At 52.6% G+C, this 13,886-nt stretch overlaps 5 protein-coding genes across 5 annotated transcripts; 2 read left to right on the forward strand and 3 right to left on the reverse strand.

Moving 5' to 3' along the window:
- Positions 1-1,032: 1,032 nt before the first annotated feature.
- On the reverse strand, positions 1,033-2,638 carry BJX68DRAFT_237293 (alpha/beta hydrolase). The gene has a single exon (XM_071040168.1). It carries the CDS (start codon positions 2,498-2,500, stop codon positions 1,082-1,084), a length of 1,419 nt encoding a protein of 472 aa, XP_070899146.1. The 5' UTR covers positions 2,501-2,638; the 3' UTR covers positions 1,033-1,081.
- A 3,869-nt stretch (positions 2,639-6,507) lies between these two features.
- BJX68DRAFT_266859 (uncharacterized protein) lies at positions 6,508-8,185 on the reverse strand (the record flags this gene model as incomplete). Its single annotated transcript, XM_071045628.1, has 3 exons — positions 6,508-7,523; positions 7,582-8,049; positions 8,113-8,185. 3 exons carry the CDS (start codon positions 8,183-8,185, stop codon positions 6,508-6,510), a joined length of 1,557 nt encoding a protein of 518 aa, XP_070899147.1.
- Positions 8,186-8,732: 547 nt separating this feature from the next.
- Positions 8,733-9,429, forward strand: BJX68DRAFT_266860 (uncharacterized protein; the record flags this gene model as incomplete). The annotated part of the gene is made up of 3 exons (XM_071045629.1): positions 8,733-8,857; positions 8,948-9,143; positions 9,226-9,429. 3 exons carry the CDS (start codon positions 8,733-8,735, stop codon positions 9,427-9,429), a joined length of 525 nt encoding a protein of 174 aa, XP_070899148.1.
- Positions 9,430-11,677: 2,248 nt separating this feature from the next.
- BJX68DRAFT_266861 (uncharacterized protein) lies at positions 11,678-12,265 on the forward strand (the record flags this gene model as incomplete). The annotated part of the gene is made up of 2 exons (XM_071045630.1): positions 11,678-12,128; positions 12,192-12,265. 2 exons carry the CDS (start codon positions 11,678-11,680, stop codon positions 12,263-12,265), a joined length of 525 nt encoding a protein of 174 aa, XP_070899149.1.
- A 718-nt stretch (positions 12,266-12,983) lies between these two features.
- BJX68DRAFT_266862 (uncharacterized protein) lies at positions 12,984-13,711 on the reverse strand (the record flags this gene model as incomplete). The annotated part of the gene is made up of 2 exons (XM_071045631.1): positions 12,984-13,369; positions 13,453-13,711. 2 exons carry the CDS (start codon positions 13,709-13,711, stop codon positions 12,984-12,986), a joined length of 645 nt encoding a protein of 214 aa, XP_070899150.1.
- Between the last annotated feature and the right edge of the window lie 175 nt (positions 13,712-13,886).

The following is a 13,886-nucleotide window of genomic DNA, read 5'->3' on the forward strand; positions in this document are numbered from 1 at the left end:
CACAACCAAGACGCGCACCGTCCGCAAACTCAGATGGGTAGCAGGAAACAGTCCACCAACGACCCATATGGCTAACCAGTACAGATGGATTGACCGGCCTTCCCCGAGTGCTGAACACTTTACTTCTTCATGGCTAATCAGGACAGAGAGATTGACCAACCCTCCCGAGTGTTGAACACTTGTCCCTTGCCCGAGTCCCGCTTCTTCCACTGGCTGGATCCACCTGACCCACCTCGTCCCCGTGGCAGTCAGTGTTCAACAGTCGCAGAGAAACCTAACGGACAAACCGAGACTCTGACCATCCACAAGCCTACCTTGCTACCCACGACATCAGCCAGGGTCCCCGCAAGTCTGGCTAGGCGTAGCAGAAACCGAAGTTCGTCTCGATGTTCAACACACAGAACCGTCGGGCTGCCTTGATGTGCTAAAGAGAATACAGTGACCGGCAAAAGGATCCTGACCCCCAAAACTCTTATTCAATGTTTGAAAAGGAATGCCAAGTTGCATTAGGACATATATAGATTAGTTGTAAGTTAATGCTTTATACAATACACTGTTCTGACAGAGTCATCCGCCTGTGTTTCATACAGAGCTCGTAAAATAATTTCAACGCTTCACAACCTAGAAAATTCCATGGCATGACGTAGGCGCTGAACTGTTTTAGCAATCTGTTAACTTCCTTCAGCTTCAACTTTTATCCTACACTGTGTAACAGGCGGCCGATTTAGGCAGAACCGTTCGTACAACCAGAAAGGCTATCACTGCTGAGCTTGCTTAGCCAGGCCCTAATTCATGTAATTAGGTGATCTACCACATCTACTATAATAACTATCCCCCCTAACCAGCAGGCTTGTCCTAAGCCATCTATTATATTAGTCCATTATATAAGCCCTTAACTAATAAAGGCTATGTACTATTTAGCTAATCATGAGGCTTCAGGTTTATGGCGTCTTTAATATAAAGAAAGGGATTTGAGAAAACACTAGCTTGCTGTTGCTTTGGATAAGCCCATTTGAAGACAACAGAGCAGAGATTGCCATTGTCAGAATACAGTATATGCTATGTCACAACCAAAGACTATCTACCTTCTACCCTCAAACTCACGCACAATATCATCTCGCGTGCTATAGGCCTTCCTCCTAACCTCGTCCAGATCCAAATCAACAAGGTTCCGCACATCAACAGCCAAGCTCCTCAACGTCTTCGCCTCAACAAACTCCCCATGCGTTTTGATAGACCCAGGAGCCCTCACAATATCCCAAATGAACCGCGTAAACCCCTCCAAGACCCTCCCCGAAACGCTTGTCCCAGCCAAAATCTGTGCAAAGCAATGCGGCATAGCCTCATACTGCTCCCAAACCACCACAACCCCCTTCCTCGCAGCACTCTGCGCAAGGAAGCAACACTCATCTGCAACCAGCTCCTGCCCACAAGAAATGAACATCGGCGGAGCACCACTCCAGTCCGCCAGGACCGGCGAGACAAGAGGATGACAGAGGGCATTTCCTTCACAGAACAGGTCCGCGCGGGGTGGATTAGCGGGCCAGATAGTGCATGGTGGAGAATTTGCTGGGTTCAGGGAGGGCGGGGGAAGGTAGTCGTATCGGGTGCCTATTTCGGTGTTGTGCATGCTGCGGGTCAGGTCTAGGGATGGCGAGTTTAGGGCGATGCCAGCGGGAAGGGGGATAGGGACATGTTTGCCATGGAATAGGACGGTTGGGAGTGTACTAGGTGATGCGGTTCGATGGAGGTGGAGTATTGTTTGCAGAAGGACGGTTGCGAGGTTGCCGCCTGCTGAGTCACCGGCTAGCACGATGTGAGAGGGCGGGACTGGGTTATGGAATGCGTTTTCAGGAGGATACAAGAGCGATAGATACACAGTCAAAGCGTCGAGGAGGGCAGCTGGAAAGGGATTCTGCGGTGCAAGACGATATCGCACGGAGAGCGCACGGCCTTGGGTGAGTTTTGCATACCCGGCAACAGTCTCTCTATGTGTGCACGGGTCCATGAGATAATAAGAGCCACCGTGGAAATATAGCACCGTCACGTCACTCTTAACCTCCCCCATCAGGCAGCGGAACTTCTCGGCCTCGGATATCGCTGGCTCTGATGTCTTCGCCGATGCATTAGCCCGATAACCCGTCCATTCCGCTGTAATGGGTTCGGATAAGGGTTTTGAGAAATCTTCTGTCCCTGTCCCTAGCGATCGAATTGCGGTGAACAAGACATCTCTAAGGCCGTTCTCTGGGGGTATAGTGACTCTGCTAATCCACATGTTTCCCTTAACGCCGGGATCGTGCATGGTGGTTTGTTGCTGCTCGGTGATAGTTGATGGGGGAGAGTTGCAGAGGATATCTCGGAGTATGGTTACTATCAGTGCAGTGCGGAGATCCCATTTCTGCGACGTTGGGCTCCATCCGAAGATGTGAGAAAAGGTTGTCTTAAGAGCCAAGGGGATTTTGGAGAGGAGGAATTTCACGGTGTCAAGCAGACGTGGCATTGGTGCGCTGTACTTAGAGCGATGTGCTCGGTCGACAATAATGATCAGATTGGTGACTGATGAGCACCTAGTCAGGAAATGGTCTCGCAAGATACCCCGAGTAAAGGCCAGCACAGAACTGTAGCTCTACCAAAAAAATTGCGAAGTTGGATGATTGAGAGGGGGGAAGATTCAAGCCGCCTCGTATTCGTTCTGAGTCACGGGGGCCATCACCTGGCACCCGATACCACGCAACGCGTAATAGAAGCAATTTATTCCTTGGGAGCAGGAGGGAAAAACTGGAGTATACCTTTTAGGCGAAAAAGTACGGTGTGGATTGGTCAACTTGGTAGATAACTAAGCCTTGAATATAAATATTCTTTAACTACTAAAACTAGTTTTGTTTCTTCCTTATGCTTAGAATTCAATTAATTCTTGCCTACAACTTTGCTCTGTAGCTTGGAGATACGATCGTAGCATAAAGATTAGTTACAGTGAGAGTTAAAAGTACCGCTGTGACACACGTCAACGTCCCCTCTGACAGCGTTCAGTGCAAACCCCTCGAGCCTTGATTCTATGAGAAGGGAGAGAAGATCAGGCTGGAAGGATTCGGGGATGGACTACCAGAACCGCTGCTCACAACACAAAGCTTCGGAACGACGAGCGGAGATGGGAGAGAGAGGAAACGGGACGGGGCTGTGTTGCGGAATGGAAAGCCGCCGCTCAGTTTAGCTTTGATACCCAGCTGACGCCCTCGATACGCCTGGAATACAGGGTCAATCCCTACCGTGTCCTGGGCCATGCGAGGTTGTTGGTCTTCTCGAGAGGGAGGCCCCAGTGGCTATTGGCGGAGCGGTGGCATTGCCGAGAGTCACTCCTAGTCACTCGGCCACTCCGCATCCAACGAGCTGTCGCCAAACGTGTCCTGTTCTGCGCGGGGAACGGACACCAGATGAGCCTCTTATTGTTGTCACGGCTAGTTGATATCTTCACCTTTGGCCCTCTTCGCAACTCAAAAAATTTAGACCGGCTTCGCGCAGCAGATGAGATGTCCATTGGAGCTGTGGTTCCTCCAGACCCACCATGGAGAGGATTGGCAGAGCTCCGGCACCAAGCGTGGGAGTCAACACCACTCATCTGAGAGCAGCGACGGGGCGGGGAGCCCATTCGTGCCTCCATCTATGGCTTTCCTTTGTGGCTCACAATCTGGCCGGCTACGAGTTTACTTCTAGCTGTGTCTACTGCGGTCCTACCGTCAAGAGAGTTGGGCAATGCTCCAGCCTTGGGCGTACGAGCCAAGACCTACCTGAGTGAGGCGGCGGGGTGAGGAGCGAATTCATTCCAGGCTCGGCCATGTCGGTACCCAATTTGAGAGAGAGAGCTGCCTGGTGAGCGATGGCAATGTTCCGTGGGGCAGTGCTGCGATCATCTCTGGATGTCTCAATACTGCGGGATCCTGCCTTGACAGCGCCCGAGAGACTTTCCCACCACCTGCAACGAAAACTGATCTGTCCCGCCATAGCCATGCTGCTAAGCTCACTCCTTAAGATGCCCATCGGGAGCTCCGCGAGTAACCTCCGCCGCGACTCCGGCAATGGGATGCGGTGGGATGGGATCGCAGAGGAACCGGGGAAAGGGGGGAGAAAGGGAAGGAGACGAGAAAGATCAACGCGCTGGCGGTCTGGCCAGCCAGGCAACCAGTGCAGTTATCCGATCAGTGAGACAAGCTCTGCTGCTCTCGCTCAATTTGTTGCTTCTGCTTGTTTGTAGCTCCAGGTGAGGTCAAAATCTACTAAGCCCTCCTCGGTTATTGTTCCCCACACCTGTCACGATATCAGCCCAATCATCACGCCGCATCATTGCTTTTTCACTCCGATACCAGCCCTCCACAGGTCCATCTCATACGCGCACTTCCGGGGAAGGAAGCCGAGAATTTTGTTTGAGTCGGAAGATGTCTGCTGCTTCGCAGGGCAGCGCAATTATTGAGACACGGAGAGGCGGAGACTCAGGTCTCACCGCACATGGGCGAAGGATACATTGGCGAAGCCTCCGGTGCTCATCGGCCCAGGGCACCTTTCGGATACTGCTCTCAAAGCCCTGGGCGCTGGCCCGGAGGTCAGGGGAAATCTGGGGAAACGTCGTCCTGCAGCTCGCTGCCTGGGGACATTTGCCGCAGCCGCCACAACTTCCACCACAACATACGGTTGTTTGGGCTCACTCTGGGCTCTGAGCCAGTGACCAGCCTCCCATCGTGTCTGGAGTGTGAGGCGGTCGACAGAGCTGGAGGACCAGACACCGAGCGCAAGAAGCACACGAGCGGAAAAAGCAAAAACCTGCAATGCCCTTGCCAACGTCGCGATCCTCCGACCTGCGCTGATTATTCTGAATCAGCCGTCTCAGAGATATAAAGTCTGGTCGTAGATGAGTGTTTTTGCTGATCCATTCTAGGGAGCAGTGGGCTTGCAGCTGACCGTGGACAGTCCGTCCGGCAGGCTGCAAACCGCAGCTGATCGAAGGCTTGTGAGTCAAACGAGATGCAGCCTGCGCTTTCGCCTACGCTGCCCACCGACTGAGAGGCCTGGAGAGTTTCTCACTTTGCCCAGCATTGCAAACGCACCGCGATCTCATAGAATTCGTAGGCGGGGGGGTTTGACATTCGACTAGGTCATTGCACGGAGAAAGAGGAACTACGGTCGCTTACAGTGAAGCGAACGCTAGCAGAGCAGAGCGAGCAAATCCCAAGTTCAATTTCCCTACATCATTCGCCTAACTACCCCGACTGCAACCCCTGACTCCCCTTCTGCGACCCTTCAAATGCCCGAGATGCTCCATCGACCCCTATTTTTTGAGGTCCGTCACCCTCCGGTTCTGCGCGCCTCCAAAACCGCCCCTCTGTGGCCGCTGCGCAGCTGCCGTGCCTGTCGCCGGGCCCTGTGCAGCCTGGGCGGCCTCGTTGGGAGGTTGCGTCGGGGTGATAGGGTTAGTCTGTCGTGGTCTAAATTGGACGCCGAAGCAATCAACTTGGTTTCCGCGAACTCGCACCCTCTCAATCGTGATTGTGCCCTCGGCCGCTGGGGCAGAATGTTCATCCTGCTGCGAGGGGTTGTCGCTCTTCGGTTGTCCGTTGCCGCGAGGCATTGTCGCGGTCGGAATGGGTCGCGCTAGAAGAAAGTGAGCATCATGAATGTCTTGACAGAAGGTCGGCCAGGAAAAGAGATGGTATTACCAGCTCGGTCACGTAGCGTTGTTTAGCAACGAAGGTTCCCGGTCTTGAAGACTAAAGGAGGACTGGGAAAAGGGAATTCGAGCGTGATGGAGGGGACGGAGAAGTAGAGGAGAGACCTGGAAAAGATGGGAAAGACGGAGGATGGGAGGAAAGGGTGGAAAGAGGTGAAGGAGATGGTGGGTGTTGAGGGTCCCTTTATGCACTTAGGGGGCGCGGAGAGAAGGTGGTTACAAGGTTTGCACATGTTGCACTGTTTGGCTTGAGCAGCGCTCCAGGAATACCCAAAGCCGGTTGATATGATGCATGCAACTCCGAGCACAGCTTGTGGTTGGGGCCAGCTGCGACAAACTCAATTCTGTCGGTCAGCTGGGCACTGCCAGACAAAGTGGCTCATTAAGCCAATGACAGTAGCATTTATTGCTGACAGGGTCTAGACCCCGTGAGCCTGTCTCACTCATATTCTTTTGGAGAGATTGCAGCTACATTGGCAGAGAACTGGTGCAGATTCGGCGTCATCTGCTTTGGGTTCTACGGGGATGCGCAGTGGGGACACCCTCTTGCATCATCAAGAATGTGGTGCATGTATCTCCAATGTGACAGCCTGTTGCCCCGGGGTCGGGGTTCACCGGGGAAGAATATGTCCACTCCAGCATCCAGATGGATGAGGAAACCACAAAGTCACAGGCTCCAGTACGGCATCGGAAAGTAAAGAGTGTTTGATTAGCTACTATCCTATCGGTCGATCTCTCCCACATACAGCTCAGCAGCAAGGAACGAATGCCACAATCCCCGTACCTCCTGTCTATTCCGGCAAGCCTAGGAACTCACGCAGTCTCGCCAAGCCCTGCAAGTCTCCCTCCACCGTGTCCAGCAGGTTCTTATCGACCCAGCCGGGGGTAAGACCCCCTTCGAAATCGATAAGCCATGCCTGTCGGTCGTCATCGATCAAGATGTTTGCCGGCTTCACATCCCCGTAGGCGAAGTTGTAGCGGTGGAAGCCCTCAAACGCAGCGGAAATGTCCTCAAACCATTTCCGACGCTGCGCGGTAGTTGCTTGAAGTCGAGGTGCAGAGTCGCCCGAGCCATCGGCAGGACTCTTCAGGTCGGAGAGATCAAAGGAAGCGGGGACCAAGGTCATCAAGAGGCCACCCCACGGAGTATCAGCACCAATGACCCCTACAAGCCTTGGTGCGCGGATGTTCAGCAGCTCCGCCCCCTGTAGCCCATTAAGCTCGCGACAAACAGAGTAATAACAGTCCGCCCTTTTATATATCACGGGTTCCCCATTGATCGTAACCTCATAGACTCGTTTTGTGAGTTGGCGAAAGTGCTCGACATCCGAGAGTTGGTACAGACGGCCATCGAGTTGAGTGACTTTGTCCTTGATGTAGTTCCAGTCAATCGGTTCGGGCATCTGCTCCAGGGGGAAATCCGGGAACTGCTCGAGCGTTTCGGTGTCGGGATCCAGCTTCAAGTAGGTCTCTGCGCGCGACAAGAAGGACTCAAAGGTCTCTGCAGGAGCCTTGGACGCCGCCTCGGCAAACGGTCGGACAAGCGGTTCGACAAGGCGGGCGACGGCGTTGAATCCTCCTTTGGCGAAGAGAGCAATACAATCACGTGCGAGCGTACGGTCCTGAGCCTGCTGGTCGTCAGGCTCCTCGATGGCAACGATGCACTCGGTCTTGTCCGCTGCGAAGCCGATGTATGCAAGTCTCAGGATGCCGTTGCTTGCTCGGTGACCAGCACGAGAGAGGGGAAGAGGGGAATCGTCACGCGGTGTTGTGGCAGGTTTCTGGAAGCAGATGTCGCTGGCATCGGCTAGGAGGAAACAATTTTGCTTAGCAAAGCGGGCGCAAAGGGCCGTTAGGACACTTACCCCAGGAATGCTGGTCGGAAGGAATGCATTGCTTGGCCTCTGCATCGCTGGCGGAGAAGCTGTCTGGCGTGGCAGAAGCCCCAGGACCCTGCTGCTCCATCCCCTGGTCACAACCATCGGCAGTCTGATCTTCGATCGAGCTGGGCCGTTCCGTTGGATCGTCCGGACTGTCCTGAGGCTCGCCAGATGCTTCAGGCAAATTCTGCTCCACCTCTGGCTCACGATCGTCGCAGGTCTGATCTTCGATCGAGCTGGGTCGTTCTGCTGGATCAACCTGACTGTCCAGAGGCTCAACAGAAGCTCCAGGCGCCTGCTGCTCCACCCCCGGCTCACAACCCTCGGAAGACTGTGCTTCAATCGAGCTTGATCCTCCCGTTGGATCTTGCGGACTGTCCGGGGGCTCGATTGCCTTCCTCTTGCGCTCCATGCTCGTTGGGCGCTTGACGTCGGCGGGTGCGGGCGAAGAGGCTAGAAACCAGGTAGACCGATTAGCTTGGGTAGTGCTGCTGGGTGAAGCTCCGAGCGATGTACCTTGTGCGGTCTGGTTATCAGACTCACGGTTCGGGACAGGGGAGTGGATTCGAGTAGCGGTTTTCTTGGCCATGATAGAAATTGTAGGTGGTGGATACTCAGAAGATGCGAATCAAGTTAGATGGAAAAGGATGTAGGAGACGGTTTTGGATATGGCTGCAGTAGACGGAGAGTAGATGGGGTTTTTGACCGTGACTGAGGTTCACCTTCTTTGTCGATAGAGAGCTCGAAAGAGGACATGGCTGCAGTCAAAGAGTTGCCAGGAATAGTTTTGGTTGCTTTGTTTGCCTCTTGACTCTCTTTCTTTTCTCTCTTTTGGGGTTTTTAGGTCAACTGAAACACGGAAATAAAACAAACAAAAAAATGAGAAAAAGAAACCCAGTTGAGGACCACTGTCTCAAAATAGAGTAAAAATAAAAATACCCAAATCTGCTGTACCATTATTACCAGCCCCTGTTCATACGCGTATTATCCAAGTCTTCATCCGTTTGTCTCTATTACTCTGAATGTAGTTGGGACAGTTTGATAGATTCTCCAACGTCTCACCCCTGCCTGTTGCGGCACTTGGATTCTGCAGTTGTCGGTCTTTACATTTGAGCTGTCCTCAGCCTCGTCTGGAGATGACCCTCGCTTTCTCCGCATTGCGGAACTTCATCGACAAGGCCGACCGCTTCAACGACGGTGCCCTATTCCTTCGCCACAAGGTTCTCATCACATCGACAGCGACCTTCTTCCCCATTCTCATGTAATGCTGGGCCCGTAAATCGGCCCGTGAAGCTGTGTGGCGTGAGTCCCCGAATGACCCATCCCCAGCATCCTAGACTAACAAGTGCAGGGAGAGTCTTGCAGGTGATTCTCATCGTGTCCCTAACCCATCGCCTCCCTACCACCATCTCCAATACCTTGGAATACGTCACGGCAATCGTGAAGATCCTCGTCGTCATCCTCCTCATTATTGCCGACACCGCCCCCTCTTCAGCGCCGTCCCGAAAGAACGATACCCCATGGCAAGAACTGACAGGATGGGCAAGGTTTCCTCAACAGCTTCAATGGTTCTGTTACTCTCGTTAGGATCTTCAACTCGCTGATTCATGACGATTTCCTCGCTAGTAGCGGCAGCACACCATCCATGTTGTCATCGCGATCGACTCGTACGGAACCAGCAGCCTCCCAAATTTCGTCAACGTGATCATCGTCTTCGCCGTCGCAACCGTCGTGGCAGAGAGCTTCTTCATCACATTCCAAATCCTGCGGTCCACGGCCCCCCAGGGCCTGATCTCCGCCTGGGTTGTCAAAGTCGACCCCCACAACCGATGACACGTCTCGCTCACGATTACCACGGTATTATCTGCGTCGCACTCCCATACATCACCCTCGGCGACGAGATCGTGAGATTCTCAGCCCACTGGCGCGGATCGCAAGCTCCGGGTACCTTACGAGGTGGTCTGGGATGGGGTTACCCTCGTTCCGGTCCCCAGCAGCCCTGAGCGCGCAGAACGGTTCGCTCTTTGGCCGGACATACGCGTGCGCTCGGCTTTTGCGCGGCTCGGCCCACTCCTTCGGTTGGGCTCTTTACCTTGTGTGTATTCCACTGGATTGCGCTTTATCCTATGGTGCGTCCCTGCCTCTCCCTCTTCTCCCACTTTCACATTGGACAATTGTGCTTGGAGTTGATGGTATCCAGGACTCTGCTGCGCCTCGTCGCAAGCGAGATCGGGTATGAGAAGGGCTTCCGGTCAAGGATCCGGGCCTTGCGCATGGAAGGAGGGGAAGGTAGAGAGCTGGATGAGTATGCGGGTATATTGCGGTGGAGCAAGTTCGCTTCGTTTTTGCAATTGTTGTAGCCATATTATAGGTTTATAGGTAGCAATGGTGCCCGGCCGATGAAGTCGCAGAGCAACCAAGCTGTATTGAAGTATGCCAGCGATCAGGACCCAACATGCTTAAAGGAAGAAAATTTCTGCGGGCTACTATATAAGCCTAGAGAGCCTTGGCCGATTACCTTCATCCAGTGACATAGCGATGAACCAATGATAGCTACTACTACTACTACTACTACTACTACTACTACTACTACTACTACTACTACTACTACTACTACTACTACTACTACTACTACTATCCTGGGCTAGAGGATCCCCCCTGTCCTGCTGCTGATTATTACGACAAACCTGAGCTGCGTGAGATAGATTCCGGTCGATGACATTGATTGAGACCTCGCCCAATCTCTATCGTCGGTCCATAGACCACGTTCAGACTGCTGCATCGTAGTAACCAACCTCTCGTTCTCAGTTCACAGGAACCATTACAAGTATGATTGCCGACTCATTCTCAGTGGAGCAATGATATGAATGAAGATCTAAAACCAATCGAGGTGCTTGAATGGTATGTTTGGGATTGTAGGACTGGGGTGGGTATCATGGTGAGGGCGGATATACATACAAAATGATAAACACGTATGTATATTTGTCACCCAGGCTAGACGCCTGGAAAGAAAGGTCATTGGCAGAGTGATTTACAAAGATGAAGGAACCAAGCGCAACCAAGACAAGACTCAAGCCACAGTTTCCAGCGTGCGAGATGATTGCCCACATTGTTCAGTAGTTCAATTCGCTCTTCGGAAAACCACGTTAGAGGCCCTTGAATGAAGCTTATTTATTTCTTGATGAGCCTTTCTCAAGGTCATACTATTCGTCTTGACAGAGCACTACGTACTTTCCTCCCAGTCTCCGCGTATTAACCCTTGGCTATAGCCGTGGTAATATAGATAACATACCAGAGGACAAGTAGTATTTTCATCATGGTACCGCCTCAAGAACAGAACGAGGGTGAATGAAGGCCATCATTCCCTTGGGGGCAATCTCGCGTAAAACTCAAAGTTTGCATTGCAGCATAGCCTAGATTGCATCTTCTCATGGTTAAAAGTTCTTTCAAAACTCGCTTACTTGCAGGATTACCACTTCACCTAGCTCTAATGGTCTTGGCGATCACTTTCCATAGTAGTAATGATGGATGGAATTATCACAAAACCTTCGGATATAGACGGACGCGCGAAAGACAATCACAGAGTGTCATCAGCGACCCCAACCATGTGGCAGATATCTCGCTTGACATTGCACTGCCATGTGCATGTGGGCTACTCATCTATTTCTCTTCCATGGGGTCACTTACCACCTAGGCGCCTGCCAAAACCCCTTGCAAATCGATGGGCGACCAATGACATCCTCGCGTTGCCCCGGATTTCGTATTGATGGCGGCCAAGTCCACTGGCCAAGACCGTTTCCAACAGACGGGCACTGGCTCGCACCAGCCAAGCCCTAACTTTTGCCCTTACGCGCTTGGCTACAGGCGATAGATGATCACAACAACGAGCTGATTCGCTGGTCTCTCCAATGGTGGACTGGCAATCAACTTTTCCTCGCCGATGAGGCTCCCCGGCAACGTTCTCTCACCGTCTTAACGTCCTATAAAATGCCCGATGACCCTGCCTCCGTCATTTGCTCCTCTTCTTGTATCCATTTTTTTCAACGAGTCTATCTCAGATCCTCTGGGCGCCGGATCAAAAATGCGTAGCATACTCACCCGCACTCTCACCTTCCCCCTCCTCCTCCTCCTCCCGGCCCCGGTCCTCGCCCAAACCTCAGTCGAAGACCTCATCAGAGACCTCCTCCCGGGATGCGTGCACTCCTGCGCACTGGACACCATGGAGTCCCTTTACAGCTGCAGCCTAGACGACGCTGCATGCTTCTGCGAGGGCGACGTGACCACGCTCACCGTGCTGGAGGAGTGGCTTCAGTGTCCGAACTCGAACTGCGACGAAGAGGATATCCGGGCTATGATGCTTGGGCCTGAGGATATTAATAATCAGTTTCGGGGTGTTTGTGATAGTGTGGACACTGAAAGTGGTGGTGGAAGTGACACTGCAGACGAAAGTGATTCTAGGGATGAGACGAGCAGCGACAGTGAGAGCGGGAGTGGTGACTCTGAAGAGGAGACCAATGAGGAGGTTTCTGAAGGTATAGTTTGTTCTAATTTATCTTATTCATGTCCCTCTGACACCAGACGCTGATGGAATCTAGACGGTGCCTCGACCCTCTCGTCTGCGAACATTCTCCTCGCTGCTGGAGCTATGATTGTCGCCGCATTCCTGTAAGATGATAGAGTGGACAAGACGGCGGCCTGAGAACCTTTTCTTGATCATACACATGCTGGATCCTGATATATTAGTGTGTTTAAAGATGGACGGTGTAATGCGGAGTAGGTAGTACATCCATCTCACTAGTCATGCGGAAGTGCATCTCTCAGTAAATTTAGTATTATTAAGATGGTTTTGAAGGGGAAAGGAGGGGCGCTGTTCTGACACATGGCGAGTTTGAGCTTTGGCTCCGGCTTACCATGATCGGAATTTGCGGTGTTCTATTTGGTTTTGGAATTTGCGGTCAGAATAGGGGAATTGGGGGGGTAGCTAGCACGAGGGAGAGGCGCATTTTCTCAATTGGAAGAGGTAGCCACTTTGACTCTAGTTGAGGCTAGTGAGATAAAGAGAACTGGAATCGGTTACAGCTTTGAATAGGGAGGAGGTCTCTACCATATAAGAGTAAGAGTAAACCTTATAATGACGTGTAGGTGATGCGGGACATTCCGGCTGGGATTGAGAGACCAGAAACGAGCAGGCACAACTTGGAGAGCAGAGTCACACGATTACGCGGAGTGCATCATCTGGCGGGAAGCTAGCGTCCGACCAGAGGGTCCATTATTGGACGACATTGCGATGATGAACCGGGGCCGTATGCTCCTTTACTGCCATGTGTTGTAAGTTTGAGACATGTCTGTTCATCCTTCATATCTGCTTGCACCAAGGGAATGATAGTCTATCGGATGCTTGTGGACGTGTGACTCACCACTGTTTTGGAGGATATCCTGCGAGATTGGGGCTGGTCTGAACCGTATGTCTCCCAAGCGGTTGGGCAGAACCCTGACTTGGGCTTGTCTGCCATGATGGTCAACGCATAGCATTTGTCGGCGTGGTCCTCCACAGCGGCAGGATTGCTCGCATCGAGAGGTTGGCCGGCTTGTTCATCTTCCGGGCAACGTCCAGTCGTTTGACCGACCTTGTACCCTCTGGTTGTCCATTGTTGTTGAGTCAGACTAGGGTACCAGGCTTCGGCGCTGTAGAGCAATACCGGCTCGACGAATGCTCTGATGGCTCCTCGTACGGGGCTAGGTGGAAGGCTAAGTCTTGGGCCTTGGTCGTCCACTGCTCGATGTGGTCTTAATAGACAACGTGCTGTCACGCCACATCCCTAGCCTACCTCATGGCCTTCTCAGGGCGTTTCTTACTATCGCCGTAGTATACCGGCGGAATTATTTTGCAGGGGCGTCGCGAGAAGTGCTTCACTTCCGTCCCTGGGTCGAAGGCTATTCCGTTCGAGGTACCCCCCATTTTCACAAGTTCGCCAATGTGGCTTGAAGCCTGGTCGGCAGTTTCTTTGTCTGCGTAGCCGAAGTAGCCCTCCGGGTTGCGTAGACGATAGACTGGCTCGGTGTAGAGGAGGAACGAGTGCTGGCGATGCTGGTGAGCCTTGGCGTAGGGTTCCATGCATACCTAATTGGGCAGTACTATGGGGACTGTGGGCCTTTTGGGGTTCGGCTATTGGCTGCCCGAATGCCATTTGGATAAGCTCTCTCAATCAGCTTTTGAGCACACCATCGGCGAAATAAATTACGTGTACCTGAATGAAGGCTGTTAAATACCACCACGGCCTTTCAACCCG

Source organism: Aspergillus pseudodeflectus (genome assembly GCF_044049435.1).
Source record: "Aspergillus pseudodeflectus strain CBS 756.74 chromosome Unknown BJX68scaffold_21, whole genome shotgun sequence".
Taxonomy (NCBI): domain Eukaryota; kingdom Fungi; phylum Ascomycota; class Eurotiomycetes; order Eurotiales; family Aspergillaceae; genus Aspergillus; species Aspergillus pseudodeflectus.

Coding starts and splice junctions, on each gene's coding strand:
- BJX68DRAFT_237293 (XM_071040168.1), bottom strand. CDS start 2,500: ATGCCACGTCTGCTTGACACCGTGAAATTCCTCCTCTCCAAAATCCCC.